A 14613-nucleotide genomic window follows, 5' to 3' on the forward strand; every position below is an offset into this window, starting at 1 on the left:
GCATAGCTAGTAGAGAGATTTTTGTTTCTGGACACTGAAATCATCTGTTCCATTGGTCAGAGCAGGTGGTAGTATGTAAAACCTAGAACTTGCTAGCCACACTAGGAGTCATGCTTTGTGAAGTGACACCATTGTTTCTTCAACAAATACATTTTGCACTGACACAGAATCATAGAATCATTTTGATTGCAAAAAAAGGCTCAAAGACCATGGAGTCCAGCCATTAACTTAATGCTGCCAAGTCCACCAGTGAAACCCAGAACAGAAGAAATGCTCATTCTAATAGGTATGATAGTCCCTCAGGCCTGATGTGTACAACATCTTCTCTGGTTGCTGTGTCTTACCTTAATGGAATAGAGAGACACTTGTGCATACCTCTGCACCTGAGTACTCTCAATAAATTTTCCATCAATTAATTACAACACTCAAAATGTTTAAGGGATTTTGACATTTTTTGTGCATTATCTCAAAGCTTAAGATGTTTTCAGGAGCTCAAAATATTTAGGAGAGGATTTTCTTCTTCTCTTGTTTTATGTCAAGTGACTGCTTGGCAAAGCTTTGATTTTTGGTGCTGCTTTTTTGGCATGAAAATATGACCGAAATTAAGTGTATTTTGTTTTGTATACTCAGGATCTGTAATTTTAAAAGTCTTCTCTGGTTTTTCTTCTTAAAGAGAAAAATACAATAATTTTGGGATTTTATTGCAAGGAAGCTAGTGCTAAGGGAGGTCATCAGTTGCCGTATCTTGGAGTGAACAGGGGTAGTTGGTAAGTAAAACAGGTTTTTCTTTATTAATTCAGCCATTGTAATCATATGAATTCATTGGAGGAGAAACTGCTCTTAAATTTGTGATCAGTCACACCCATCAAGTGTGCTGAACATATCATCAAACCTTTTTCTATCAGACCTATAATTCAGTGTTCTTCTTTGTTTGAAGGTGTGTCTGCAACAAACATAAAAGACTGTAAATTGCAATATAGGAATGTTTGTATTTAAAAATACTTTTAAATGGTAAAGCTGTGTTGGAAGTTTCCCCCTCTTCCCCCCTCCCCATATTACTTTTTCAAGTAGTACCCTAATGGCAAAATGTTCTTCTTTATTTTTTTTTTTTAAGTGTCAGATAAGATTTATGTGCAAGAGAATTGAGAGCTATATTAAAGACTGTTACTATCCATCATTTTTAAAGTGCTGTGGAGAAAAAAATAATGCTGTGTGTATGTGTAGCTAGATTTGCAAAATGGTTAAAGGGGCCAAACTCCAGTGTGGTGCATAATGCCAGGGATGACTATTCGGAGTTACTGTTTATTCTCATCAGGTCATTGGTCACTACTGAGCAAAGATCTGTTGCTGCCTGACAGGTATTTACTGGCTTATGCTAATAAGTATTTATAGATATTTTTATTGGTATTTTTTTTATGTTCATCTATTACTAAAAGAGTTATTTTCCAACTTTTATCCCAAAAAAATATTCTTGAAAATTTTAACAAAGCCTAAGTGGAAAAGGAGGAAGTCTGTAATCCCATCCCATTGAATCTTTCACTCTCTGTTCAGTTCTGATCTATCATGCTTTTTTTCCTTTATGTAATAAAAGTAAGCATTTCCCACTTGGCACTCTCACGGCCATCTTTTTCTCCTTTCTTCTTAGCTTCTGATGGGATTGTTGGCTGTGGTTCCACTTGCATTTGGTCAGAAAAGAAAGGAATGTGGGCACAGTGTCTTATGTCTAGTGCTGCAGTGGAGGTTTAGGCTGTGCTCAAATCTTGCTTCACTGAGAAGTCTGGGCACTTGAACATGCACCCCAGGGAAGTGGCTGCAGCACCCAGAGTTCAGGCAGCATCCGGACAACGCTCTTAGTATATGGCTTTGTTTTGGGGTAGTTGTGTGAGGTGGAAGCAGTTAGACTTGATGGTCTTTATGAGTTCCTTCCAGCTATTCTTTGAGTCTATGATACGTGCAAGCTTCCTGTAACAGATGCATATAAAACAAATAGCTTGTTGTGCTGCAGAGGTTCCAGAGAACCTGCCAGAAACAGAATGTGGCTAGAACTCTGGAAGCTTGTCTAATACTGGCCAGTTACAGAGACACGGCTGAAGCAATACTTGTTCCTTTGTATTAAAACAGCTCTGCTGAGAAGAGGGTAGGAGAAACAGTTTCCAGTGCTGCTGGTTGTTGCAGAGGGAAGACAAGATCAGGCAGCAGAAAGGTAGCTCTACATCTTTCCCTTCTTTATTCATGGCTCAGAAGCCTCTCTTCATTGGTACTTCAGAGTTAGTTTGTGTAGCGTGAGTGAAAAAGTAGTCTTTCACAGCTTCAGGAGCCTTTTTAAGGCTTCACTTAAAATCAAAAGAAACTGTCAAAGAAATTGAGTCTAGAGAAGCTGAATTTGGCTAATTTTCAGAGACCTGTTCTTGTTGCATGGGTAAATGATGTGAGCTTTATTGTCTATTGAAGTAACTCGTCTTGGATTTCTGAGTGAATTCAGAAATTGTTGTACTATGAATATTGAAAAGAAATTGCCATTTGGAAAAATGAATTGCCTTTGCATAGATTTCCCCTCTTTCCTCAAAAAATAATGTGCTTGCAGGTTCACAAAGGCAGTTCCCCATTGTTAGTTTTATCATCTTTCAAGCATATGGTACATTTTCTTATATCTGCCAAAGAATTGGTACCAAGTCCAGGTATCAATCAACATATGCTCTTGGCTGGCTGTCCTTAAGCCAAGTAGAGCACTTTTGAAAATCAAGTATTTCTCCTTCTAGCCACATTTAACCAAGAGCTTTAATAAGGTCTTGCCAAAACCTTTGAAACTCATAACAGTCTAAATTATACATTGTATGGAACCTCTAAACCAGGGGAATGAGTAATTACTGGAGACTACTTCTGTGACATAGCTTGGTTGTTTCAGTTTAACAGAAGTACAATACAAGGCTTGCAGGAAGGAGTAAATTTATACTTAGCTCATTGTAATGCTCTTGGCATGGTCAAACAAGGCAGGTTTATTTTGGTGTCTAAAATTCTTCGTTTCAAGTTTCTTCCAAAATCTCTGTCGTGAGTATAAAGGTTTTTGTCACGTTAAGTCATTTATATGACTGACAAATAAAATTCAGCATAGAATTGCAACCCCAGAGAAATGGTTTTAAAGGAAATAAATCTGAGCAGGAAGATTTAGTATAGGCACGGTAATGCCTTTCCTGCAGTTACTGGGAGCCAGGTTTTAACTACAGACTGCTGAAATCATGGTGTTATGGCTGTAAACACTGATTAGTGAGATTGAGTTCTTTCCAGGTGTTGAAATTACATGTGCTATTGCAGTGTTAGGAGTTGTTCCAATTCATCATAAAAAAGAACTTTATAAATAGAGGTGTTTCAGAGAGGTTTGTGCAAATCTTATTCCTTTTAACTAACGCAGGCTTTATTGAAAATCAACTTTGTTTAAAAAAATAAAAAATGGCATCTAAGCAGTAGCTGTAGATACTTCAGTTTAAATACAATTTCCTGAAAACACAGGTTCTTTGTATTCTTTCTTTTAAATGGCCATTAGAAGTACTTCTCAAAACCATTGATTGAATGTGTTCTGAAGCTCCTTGATTCATTCATCCTGTGAATGACTATTGTACTATTTGTTTAAGAGAAAAAAAATCAGTCCACCAAAGCATACATGAGGAATCTTTTGCCTTGCTTGAATGGTTGTTGTCTTGAAAATAAAATTAGAAGCAGCTTAATTTTAGTCCTGTATTGGCTGTAAATTGGCTATTTATAGGGGTTCTTTTGCTATTACACTCTTCCCCCAAATTATTTATTGCAGTCTTCAGGTTTGTCAGTAGTTTAAAAAATGCTTTAATCTCTTCCAAAACTTTGAAAGTTACCTTACTTTCTTCTGAACTTTTGGTCTCAAAGCATCAGAAGTATAGAAGCTCTAGCAGTGACTTAGGCTTCTTGTTCATCAAGTAGGATGTTGCCCGTTTCTTAAGTTATTTCTCCTGTTTAAAAGTTCGCAGCTATTGCTAATTTAGACCAATTGGATTTTGGAGTTATCTTCTTCAATAGTAATGTACAAAACTTCAACTTGATGGTAGCTTAATAGTCAATCCTGCAAATGGTCATATGCACGCATAGCTATGTTCATGTTACTGAACATTCACATTCATACATTCCTCTTAATAGTTCTCTTAAATGTAAAGCAGGACATGTAGAAATAGCAGTTGTTAGCGAACAAAGAGCAAGATTGCAGTAATGGCAATCAGATGCCTTGTTGATTTGACAGTGTATGAATTGTAAAGATAAAATTCATGGAAACATCCTATGAGACTCAAGTGGTAGTAGAATCACCGGGTAAAAGAGGCAGATTGAAAAAGAGAGATGTCAGAATAGAGAAATGGGAGAGTTGAAAGAGAATCACAGCAAGTAGGGAATCTAAAACTAAACCTAAAATACCAAGAGAGAGCTAGGAACTGTCACTAGATGAATTACAGTCAGTTAATGCATTTGCCTCAAATCCAGGGAGTATGTGTAAGGGTGGCTCAGAGATACTGACTCATGAGGCTTTACTAAGTCATGCTTAGAAGATCCAAAAATTATTTTTCATTTCTTTTCATACTCTTGAGATTTATGGCAATGGGTGACAGTCTGATCTGTCCATAGGCAATGTCTTTAAAGGTTGCACCTTAGCCACTATGATTCTAACTCTCTTAGAAAAGCTGTCATTGGTAGACTTTTCATGTGTTGAGTCAATGTTTGTGTATTCGTGAGACATTTTTAGGGTAAAAATGGAATACATTTACCTCTAGTATTTGCTCATTTTCAGATAGCATATATAGGAAAAGATTTGATTTATTTTTTAGTTAGTGATCAAGCTGATGGAATTTAATTGTAAGATCACAGACCAGACTGCTGGCCCTGCTAACTTAGTAGGCTAATGTGCATGGCTACTTTTAACTTGGATTATTTGGTGGGAAAAGGAGTGGGTTTTAAACTCCACCTTTCACCTCTATTTTTCCAGAATCTAGATGATACCTAACAACAAAAATCAGGTCATGTTTGAAGTTTTATACTAGTAGATATCCATGTTCTAGCTCCATGCAGGGGCAGGGACTTTGGCTGACAACCTCTTCACTTTCTGGAAATCTGCTCTAAATGCTATTGAGGACTTTTCTTTGTGTCATAATTCTTTCTCACCTCTGCCTTTTGTCTAATTAGATTCAAGTTTAAAACTATTATTTTGGCATCTTTGCATAAATACTGTCAAAGCATTCTGAATTTAATTCTTCCCACCAGCCACAGTACTGGAACTAGTGTAGATGTTTTCAATTTGTCTTGTTTGGGCTTTATGTGCTGTTCTGGGAGTCTGTATGCACTCATGCTGTATGTATTTCCTACTATGAAAGATAAAGGAACCCAGGTGACTTTTCTTGTTATCTCTCTAATGATGCATGAAGTCTGGGTACCACCAACAATAAAAATAAAGATTGTTGGCAGATAAGGAGTAATTCAAGGGTTTGTTTTCAAGGACCACTTAGACTTCTCTCCACAGACACTGACTTCTGATTGATATTTGCTCCTTTTCTAGGCAAATCTTGCTCAACTACTGAGTGAGGCTCAAGATCGAAATAAACATCTTGGAGAAGAGATTGGAGAGCTTCAGCAGAGACTGGGAGAAGTACAAGGGGACAATAAGGTATTACAAACTGCCAGTAAATGGCATGGAATGCGTAAACTGGGCTAGAGTTTTGCATTTACTTCTTAGGAAAACAAAATAATGGGTTACCAGACTTCTAGAATACTTTAATTAGAAAAGTGCTTAAAACAGTTAAACTGCAGAAGCTGTAAAGGATACTAGTAAGTGCATCTTATTATATATTTTTGTATGCTGCTTTTGCTCTGTTGTCCTTAACTATGTATTTTGTATTTAGCCTTGCTTTAATGCTCACACACTTTCTATGTTCCTTTCTTTTTTTTAAAAAACACATATTTTATTATTCATATTTCCTCTTAAAAATAAGTACAGATAAGCATGTGTTCTTCATGTGATAATTTTCAGGGTTTTGTACTGAAATGTAAAATTTTAGTAGATGCTGGAGGAGCATAATTTTTCCCTTAAAAAATATGGAGTAATTGATCAGAAACATGTATACTGAGCTTTCTGTTAAGCCCTCATCCCATTACCCTTACATAACCAATTTATTTCATTGCTAAATTTAGCAGGTTATATGGAACATTGCTCAAAATCTGCCATTTGGTATTAATCAAACTCCTGTTGTCTCCATTAATTGAAATATTTAAACTCAAGCCAAATGTGTGTAACATTCACAGCTGGAGCTTTAGGCAAAAGTATATTCAGAGATCAAGCTAGTGAGAGGTTGAATTGGAGAGTTGAGGTGGTTAACAAAGTAAAAAATTGAAACAAATAATGATAGCTTCTGCCCCTCAACTACAGTTTTTAAATTTAAATAAGAATGAAATGTCTTAATTATTTAGATGGGGTTTGTTTCTTTCAATTTAAGTTTATTTTATTTATTTTCTTTTAAACATAAATATATTGGGATAATACAGGTTTTTTTCACTGTCACAAAGACCTCCCTTGAAGGTGTTCATAGAGCTGGGAAAGGGTCAAGTGAAACCTGAACTTTTAGTATGCATAGCATTCAGCATAACTTGCTCAACTCTTCAAAGACCAGGTTTCCCACTGCTTATTTTCATTTGCTTGTTACTGTTTGAATGGTATTACAGTGTAGAAGTCAGTGCCTTTCAGTTCTCCTGTATCAATATTATACCTCACAGCCTTCCCAAGCCAGTCCTGAACAGATAGCAAGAGTTTGTAAGTACAAACAGAAAGCAAAGGTAGGAAAACTACAACACATTTAAATATCAACAGCAATATTGTAGTTCCTTATGACAGTATATGATCTTGGTAACCTAATTCCTTGTGCCTGAACTGGCATTGTTTAAGTTCACCAATAATATGGTATTAGCTAGTTATCTTTAGAACATCTGTATTCTCAGCATGAATTTAAATTCATGATCTCCAAGATGAATGGAAAAGTACAAAAGGAGTTATTCTGCCCGGTGTGCCTTTCTCTGAAAGGTGCAAAATAGTGCATCACTAAATAAAGAGTGGGAGGAAAGAGCTGCATCAGGCTCAGATTAATTTAGACTAGGATTTTCATTTTTGGAACACATTCTTCACTTTCCTAGTAAATGAGAAATAGAGCTTATTTTAGAGTCAGGTTGCTGGTTTTCAAAGTGCCTAAAAAAGCATTGCCATCTCTCTGAGGGATTTAACACTCTCCTCCTGTGTCAGATTTCTCTCCCTACAAGCTTCAGTGATAAAATTCTAAGCTTGTTCACAAAGCCATTCTCTTCTACTCATCAGTTCTTCTGTACTGGCAGCTGGGCTACCTCAGGCACTGGAGTCCAGATAATGTGTGGTATATACAAAACCCAAAAAAAACTATAATAATTTGCTTGTTCTTACATTTTTCCCCTGCATTCTTCTCACTGCTTTTTCCAAAGTGAGGGAGGGCATCCTGCCCAGCTGGTCTACGTCAGCCTTACTTCTGGCAAGAGATGAACAAACAGCTGCTTTTGCAGCAAGTGAAGCTGCTTATGGATGAACAATTCTGCCTGTGTCTGAGCAGGGGTGACTCATGCAGGCTTTGTCACTGAGTGGCAAGAGCTTTGCAGGACTAAAAAAGAAAAAAAAAAAACCCTCTTTAAATATCACACATTAGCTCTATTGATAAAGAAATGTTTTGATGGCCTGACTTGTTTTTCACCACTTTAATGTTTGCCACAAGTAGGATACAGTCACTTGGATTAGCAAGAAAACCTTGAACCGGAGGTACTTTACTTGTTAAACATGTCATCAGGCAATAACAAATTACTTGCATTTGGTTAAACTGGAATAATTTTTTCCTCTCATTTCAAGTTGATTTTTGTTGGCACAAATAACAAAACTTCTTCAGACAGTCTCTTGAAGCATTTGTTGCTGCAGTTTGAAAAATACAGCAAATAGTTAGACTGCAGCATTCCAGTGACAGATGTCTAAGGCTATTTATTTTTATGATTGATTACAATCTCCCAAATTCTGACACATGAAAGCTCTTCTATCTTTATGGTAGTTATTTGTAAATATTTCCCTTCCTAATGTTTTGGTAGCAATGCTTGGAAACAATTACTAAAACATAGAAGATAGCTAAAAAATCTAATTCTCTCATGTGGAAAGGTAAAAACAGAAAGCTTAAGAGAAACTGGAGACTTCTGCAAGACAAGATGACTCAGTTGCCTTTACCTGAACCCCTACCCACGCAAAGAATTTCTTTTGTAAGCTGCCAAGATCTTGCAGTGCTGAGCGAGAGGAAGGTGCATGGGGAGCAATGGCTGCGGTGTTAGTGTCCTTTCTGTATTGCCAGGCAGACAATCATTCGTGCAGCAACAGGGAGAAGTGTTAAATGGGGTGTGTGTGTTTTTCGGCAGAACTGGGACTTCAGGTGGCATATTTGCAAGTTCTGGTCCGCATTTTAAGATTTTGTAAGATAACATGGTGAAGACAATTGATGTGACTGTGGCTAAACATGATGGTTTCTGCCTTCTGTGAAGAATTGGTTATGCTTGTTTTCCTTTTCCTTCTGCATGTTTTATTGACAATCAGGAGTGTCCAGCTTTGGTGCAGACATTGTCTGTGGACTCCTAGACTGTACAGCAGCTGTCCCAGTGATGCTGCTTTTAGGCATTGTGGGGCTGATACAGTGTGGCTACTTTGTAAATAATTAGCTGAAAGTGGTGTAAGAAAAAGCTGTGATAGTAAAATAAAAAGACAGTGCTTGCAGCAGTGGATTGTTTTGGTTAACAATTTATGGGTTCTTGACAAACAAGAGTTTGCTCTGGTAAAGTGCCATTAATTTAAATCCGTTCAGCTGTGAATGCTGTTCACTGAATCCTGAGGGGTAGTGTTAACCTAAATGAAGTTGAATGGTCTTTTCCTCAGTGATCTCTGAATGACAGAAACAAAAATACAGCAGCTAGAGGGCAAATGTATAAAGTTTATAACAAAGCACTAATATATAAAATAAAACCTTAAACCTCTAGTTTAACAGTGTCTCTTTGGGTCACAGCATTTTCAGGGAAGAATTTTATAGCAGGTGGTGCTGCCTCATGAGACATTCGCAATGCAGAATTAAACGACTTGGCCTGTTCTGCCCTGTCAACTCTCTGATTGGCCAACTGTCTGGAAGAAGCACTCTGTTGTTTTATGGATTGATATTTTACTGTATTTTGTGTATGTGAATAATGCTGCTTTTACTGAATTTGGATTTCTAAAGCATTCTTTCCATAAGACTCTATGATTTTGGGGTTTTTTTGCCTTAAAATTGGTAGTAAATAAAAAGTTCTCCTTCTATTGACAGACTGTTTGACCTTGCAAGTTATAATTGCTTGCAGTTGTATCTTATGCTTCACCCCCTCCTGGGCTGGAGGAGAGTTGGTCATAGTGCATGAGTGACAGCTTTGGTCCAGTTCCTAGCCTGGTGCCAAGCGTTACACAGAAGTTTTGCTCTGCTGCAGGCATTGGAGGCATTAATAAAGGGTGATTCCTCTTCCCATTTCGAGCTTTTTTGAACAAGATTGAAACCTCAAAATGTTACCACATTTGTTTTGTGTGGTCTTTGTTATTAGAGAGAGATTCTGAAATTCAGTTAATCTATCTGAATTAAATGACATGACATGACCACACCTTTTGTTCATCACCACTTTAGCATTTTTTAAAAAAATCCAGTAGCTATAAATCTAGTTGCGTTTTTGACTTAATTGTTTTGATAAAGAAATTAAAAGGAGTTCTATCTCTTAGTATGCACTCAGCCTTACTAGCTATGCAGTGGTTTTACACTTTACCTGTGGGAATAGTGAAATGCAGTTTGCCAAAACCAGTTACTTTTGCAGCCACAGCTTCCCCTGAACAAGTGAACTTCTTATCAGCACACATTGTACTAGCTTCAGTGACTTGCACTGAACTGGAGCTGAAATAAGCGGGAAGGATGATTTTGGTAGTCTGTCTTGCATCAGCAGGATTTTAATTGGCATATTGTAGCTATGGTGACTGGCATCCCATAAATACCAAAGATAGATTTTCATATACAATCTTCTACTTCAGAAGATTGATTTTTTTCCCTAACTCTGCAATATAATGATGTGCATTAATTCCTCAGTGCAGTCAAAGATACAGGAAAAGTCAGGCTGGTTATTGTGGTGGGCTTCCCTGGTCTTTGCAGAGCTCCTAAAGATGAGGCCTAGTTGTACTGAGTATAAACAACAGTATATGCTGAATGCCTTATAGATTGGTATTTAATACTCCGTGGTCTTTGAAAGGTCATTGCTTTTTGATTTGGATATTGAATGTAAATGTGTCGTAAGTCAGACTGTTTTCAGCAGTCACAAGCTCAGGACTTCATCAGCTGCTTGAGCATTTTGGCCAAGTCTTTTTGTTGCTGGCCCATTTTTTTGCTTTTGACATGAATTAGCTTTTGTGAGTAGACTAAAAAAATAATGCCTAAGCACATGTATTAACAGCTATTCATACAAATTCTGTACTGATGTAGCACGGGGGAGTTTAAGTAATGTCAGTAAAATGAAACTGGAGTAGCCACTTTGTTCCTTTGTTCCTTTGTTCCTTATTAACTAGGAAGACTTCTCTGCCGCAGAGAATTTTAATATTTACGTATTTATTAAAAGGCTTTCTGATAATTCTCTAGTTTTAGTCTGAGTGGAATTAGTTCCTGTCACTCCTAAAAAGCATTGACCACATACCTGTGTTTTCTTGGTCTTTCATAATTTGTATACTCTGATGACTGTTGTTGCAGGGTCTGATTCAATTCCTGTGGATGCTTTGACTGTTCAACTGGATTTTTTCACTAAAAAATGTATTTGACCATCCTCTCAGAGGCCTCCCTGTGATTTAAATAATACTAGCCTTTTGGCCTGGAAGAGGCAAAATCTGACAGCTTTACTCTTTCTAATACAGATACACTCTGCTGCTACAGCCTATGTTTTCTTGCTTACTGAACTCTGTTTTTGTCATGGCAGCTCCTTCGAATGACCATAGCAAAGCAAAGACTGGGAGATGATGAAGTTGGGGCTCGCCACTTTGCAGCACATGAACGGGAGGACCTTGTTCAACAGTTGGAGAAGGCTCGAGAACAGGTAACAATTAAATGGGCTTATAGTATCATGTTTTACAGAGCTATTGTAGTAGTAAACAAATAGCAAGTAAATAATTTCTGTTCTGTTTGAAGGGCTGGTAGCTGTTTGATGTTGGAAGTAGTGGTTAGAGTGAATCCTAATCTCAGGAATTTTTTCTCTAGATTACTGAGTCTCCTTTTTAATGTCCAGCAACAACTTGTGACAATTGAATATTGACAGTGAATGTCAATGAATGTCAATGAAAGGTATCCTTTAGCAAAAGCTGTTACAGGTATTCAACACAGTGTACAGTGGCTGATGTACCTTCTAAAGATACCACTGAATCAAATTTTCAGTAAAAGTGTTGTTAATGTCCTCTTCCTCCTGCCTCCAAGCTATTTCTTCTCCTCTTTTGAAAAATTCTCACATCAGACCTGTTTCCCCTTCCTCAAGCCTGTATGACTGCTCTTCACAATGCAGCATCAGACTTTTTCCCTAACACTTATACATAAATTTCTGGACAGTTTTGCAGGTCTGTGGTTCTCACTTTTCCCCACACTTATTCTTACCAGTATCAGTTCCAACCTGAATAAGCCATTCTGTGATCGAGGAATTTCTAGTTTTTCAGTCTTCCCTCAATTGCAGCACTACTCTACTTTACCAGAAAGGCTGTTGGTCTTCTTCCAGTGTGATACTCCCTGCTAACTCTGCTACCAAGCTTGTGTTCTTTCTGTTCATCACCCAGCCTCTTTTAAATGGTAGTCTGTTTCCCTTTCTGGCATATCCATGTTTTCTAGGGTGTTGGAGACTTCTGTCGCTGCAGACTTTTCTCACATCCAAGGAGTTTCATCTTGGAAGTTTGAAGCTCTTTGTCCTTGAATGTGTTTCACACTGGTCTTCTTTGCTCTTTTGCTCAATAGCAAAGCTCATCCTGTTGCCTCTGTGTTGGTTTATTTTGTACTTTCGCAGTTCTTATTCTGTGAAACCTCATTGATCAAGTCCTATGATTAGTGTAAATTTCCACTTACAGGCTTTTTGACAAGTTTTTATTTAGTTGACTTAATTCTTAGAGTCCTAGAAATTATATGATAAAACCACCTTAATATGTTTGTAGAGTAAATTACAGTCGGGATTGAGGTTCATTTGCTGTTACATTTTAAGTGTTTTCTAGAAATTTTGTCAAACAAATCTAACCTGTAAATTTACTTAATTCCAAATTAATGAAATATTACTGAAATTGAGTAAAAATACCTGAGGTTATGAGCTTTGAAAAGACTTTTGACTGTCCAGAATCAGTATTGTTCAAACATGTGCTTGTTGCTGTTTTCAGGCCGGGTCCTGTGTTAGCTATTGTTTAAACTTACACTGATACAGCTCTCCTTTCTTCTCAGATTGAGACTCTGAGATATGATCTTCAGGCTGCACTGGATGAGTTACAGGATGTGAAAGAGGAACGTTCTGTTTACCAAGATAAGTCTGACAGACTAAACCAAGAGTTGAATCATGTCTTAGGAGGGCATGAAAACCGTATCATTGACATAGATGCTCTATGTATGGAGAACAGGTGAGTGCATTACTATTTCCCTAGAAAAACTGTGTTGTTGTAGTAGGAGTATCAGGAAGTCAGTCACAACAAAACTTTAAAGAAAATGTATCCAAAAATGAAAGCTAAGAGATTTTGGTAATTTGCTTTGCCTGTTTTGTTTATACTGTAATGTTTTATTACATTATTATTATTTAATGTAAGCATTAAATAATATTGAGGAATCTAGGCTACAGGAAATTACCAATGCTGTATTTGGCTACAGAGATGCCAGTGATGTTCCCATTAAAAGTTAAACAAGGAAAAGGAAGAGAAGACCTTTTTATTCCCAGCATTGTATGGCACCACAACCAGGAATATTAAAAATTTGTGTATTCAGAAATTCCCAGTGAGCTGTAATGGACTAATCTTGAATTGGTAAGAGAGACTTTGAGTACCCTGAGTTAACAGTTACAGACATAATTTTCTCCACAGGGAGAGGTTGTCAGCATGGAGTGATTTGCCAAAAAAAGTTGCTGGTGAAATCACCCATGTAGGTATTCTTGCTGGTTTCTTGGGAAAATAATGTGTTTTATGGTCTCTACTAAGGGTGACAGAGAGGAACCTCTGACAGAGCCATAGCAGGTATCTCACTTAATGTTAACAATTACCTTAAAGTGAAATAGAACTTGTAAGACAGTTTCCATTTACAATAACTTTGCTTTAGGCAAGAAGGTGTACTACCAAAGGCATTGCTTCTTCCCAGCAACTTCAGGGGTTTTTTTTTTTGTTTTGTGTAGCCTACACACAGAATTTTGTATTAATTTAAGCCTCCTGCTCCCCTGACAGTGATGTTTTTTCTGTGAAATAACTAAATTGTCACAAACCCTAATACAGCTGCAGTTGTACTACATGAAAAAAGATAGCTTATAAATATACATATATATATTTTTATATACTTATAAGTATTATTAATAATATACTTATTTTATACATAAAAAATATATTTTCCTGTTTGGAAATAACTGTCTCATCCAAGTGCATAAACTCTATTAGAGAGAACTTTGCTGTTTCATTCAACTGTGTACCATTTTTCAGCTATACTGTTAAATTTTCTACTTTGTGATCGCTAATGAGAAGTGCCAAGTAAGTGATGGATATTGCAATGCAAAAGTTCTGCATAGCTGAGTCTTGTGTTGACATATATACAAATCTTCATGTGTCCATTTCGCAGACCTTCAAGTACAGAGGGCACACATAAATGCTTCCTGACTATTTCCTCTAGACATAAACATATTCTTTCAGTTTTCTTTCCCAGGAACCTGACGACCAATACAAAATAGTTGTGCAGCATGCTTGACAAATCTAACAGGAGGGCAGCCTCCTGTTCTGATGCAATTTGTTTCCCTACTTAAAGTTTTATGGGGTCAAGAACAGTAAGATTTTGTTATTTCATCCCTCACAGAACTGCAGAGGGAAAAGAACTCTCAATAATTCAAAGAGAGAACATGCCAAATAGTAAAGAAGACTGCTTGAGGCAGTATTTGAAGGTAAGTAAAGGATTACATTTTTTTTTTCAGGTATCTTCAAGAGAGATTAAAACAACTTCAAGAGGAAGTCAACCTTCTGAAGTCTAGTATTACTAAATATAAGGTGAGATCCTCTCAGTATATCATCGAAACTGTGCTTCTTTGTTCATCGAAGTTGCTGTTCATTTTCATGTTAAATGTGTATGAAGAACAAATTTGTTCTTGCAAGAAAAATCCACCATTGACATTCTAACAATATTAGTATGTATACAAATTACGTGCTCATTCTTCCTTGTAGGCTTCTCAGCTGAGGGCAGTACAAGGGGATACCTGTTAAGAGTATTTTGAAAAATCAATGAAATACTTTTTTTAAGTTCTGTGGGGGAACCATCA

The 14613-nt window shown here is 36.9% G+C and overlaps 1 protein-coding gene across 6 annotated transcripts in view; it reads left to right on the forward strand.

Moving 5' to 3' along the window:
• The window catches only part of CCDC149 (coiled-coil domain containing 149), a 51547-nt gene that overhangs the window by 14459 nt on the left and 22475 nt on the right, over window positions 1–14613 (forward strand). For 4 of the 6 annotated variants that reach the window (XM_058838339.1, XM_058838340.1, XM_058838345.1 and 1 more), the window contains 4 exons: window positions 5567–5674; window positions 11074–11190; window positions 12561–12733; window positions 14157–14241. In XM_058838339.1, coding sequence (XP_058694322.1) covers window positions 5567–5674; window positions 11074–11190; window positions 12561–12733; window positions 14157–14241 — 483 coding nt within the window. Of the gene's footprint in view, window positions 1–5566; window positions 5675–11073; window positions 11191–12560; window positions 12734–14156; window positions 14242–14271; window positions 14345–14613 lie in introns of all 6 variants that reach the window. The other 2 variants (XM_058838341.1, XM_058838342.1) reach the window with 2 other exon arrangements.

Source organism: Poecile atricapillus, chromosome 4 (assembly GCF_030490865.1).
Source record: "Poecile atricapillus isolate bPoeAtr1 chromosome 4, bPoeAtr1.hap1, whole genome shotgun sequence".
Lineage (NCBI taxonomy): Eukaryota > Metazoa > Chordata > Aves > Passeriformes > Paridae > Poecile > Poecile atricapillus.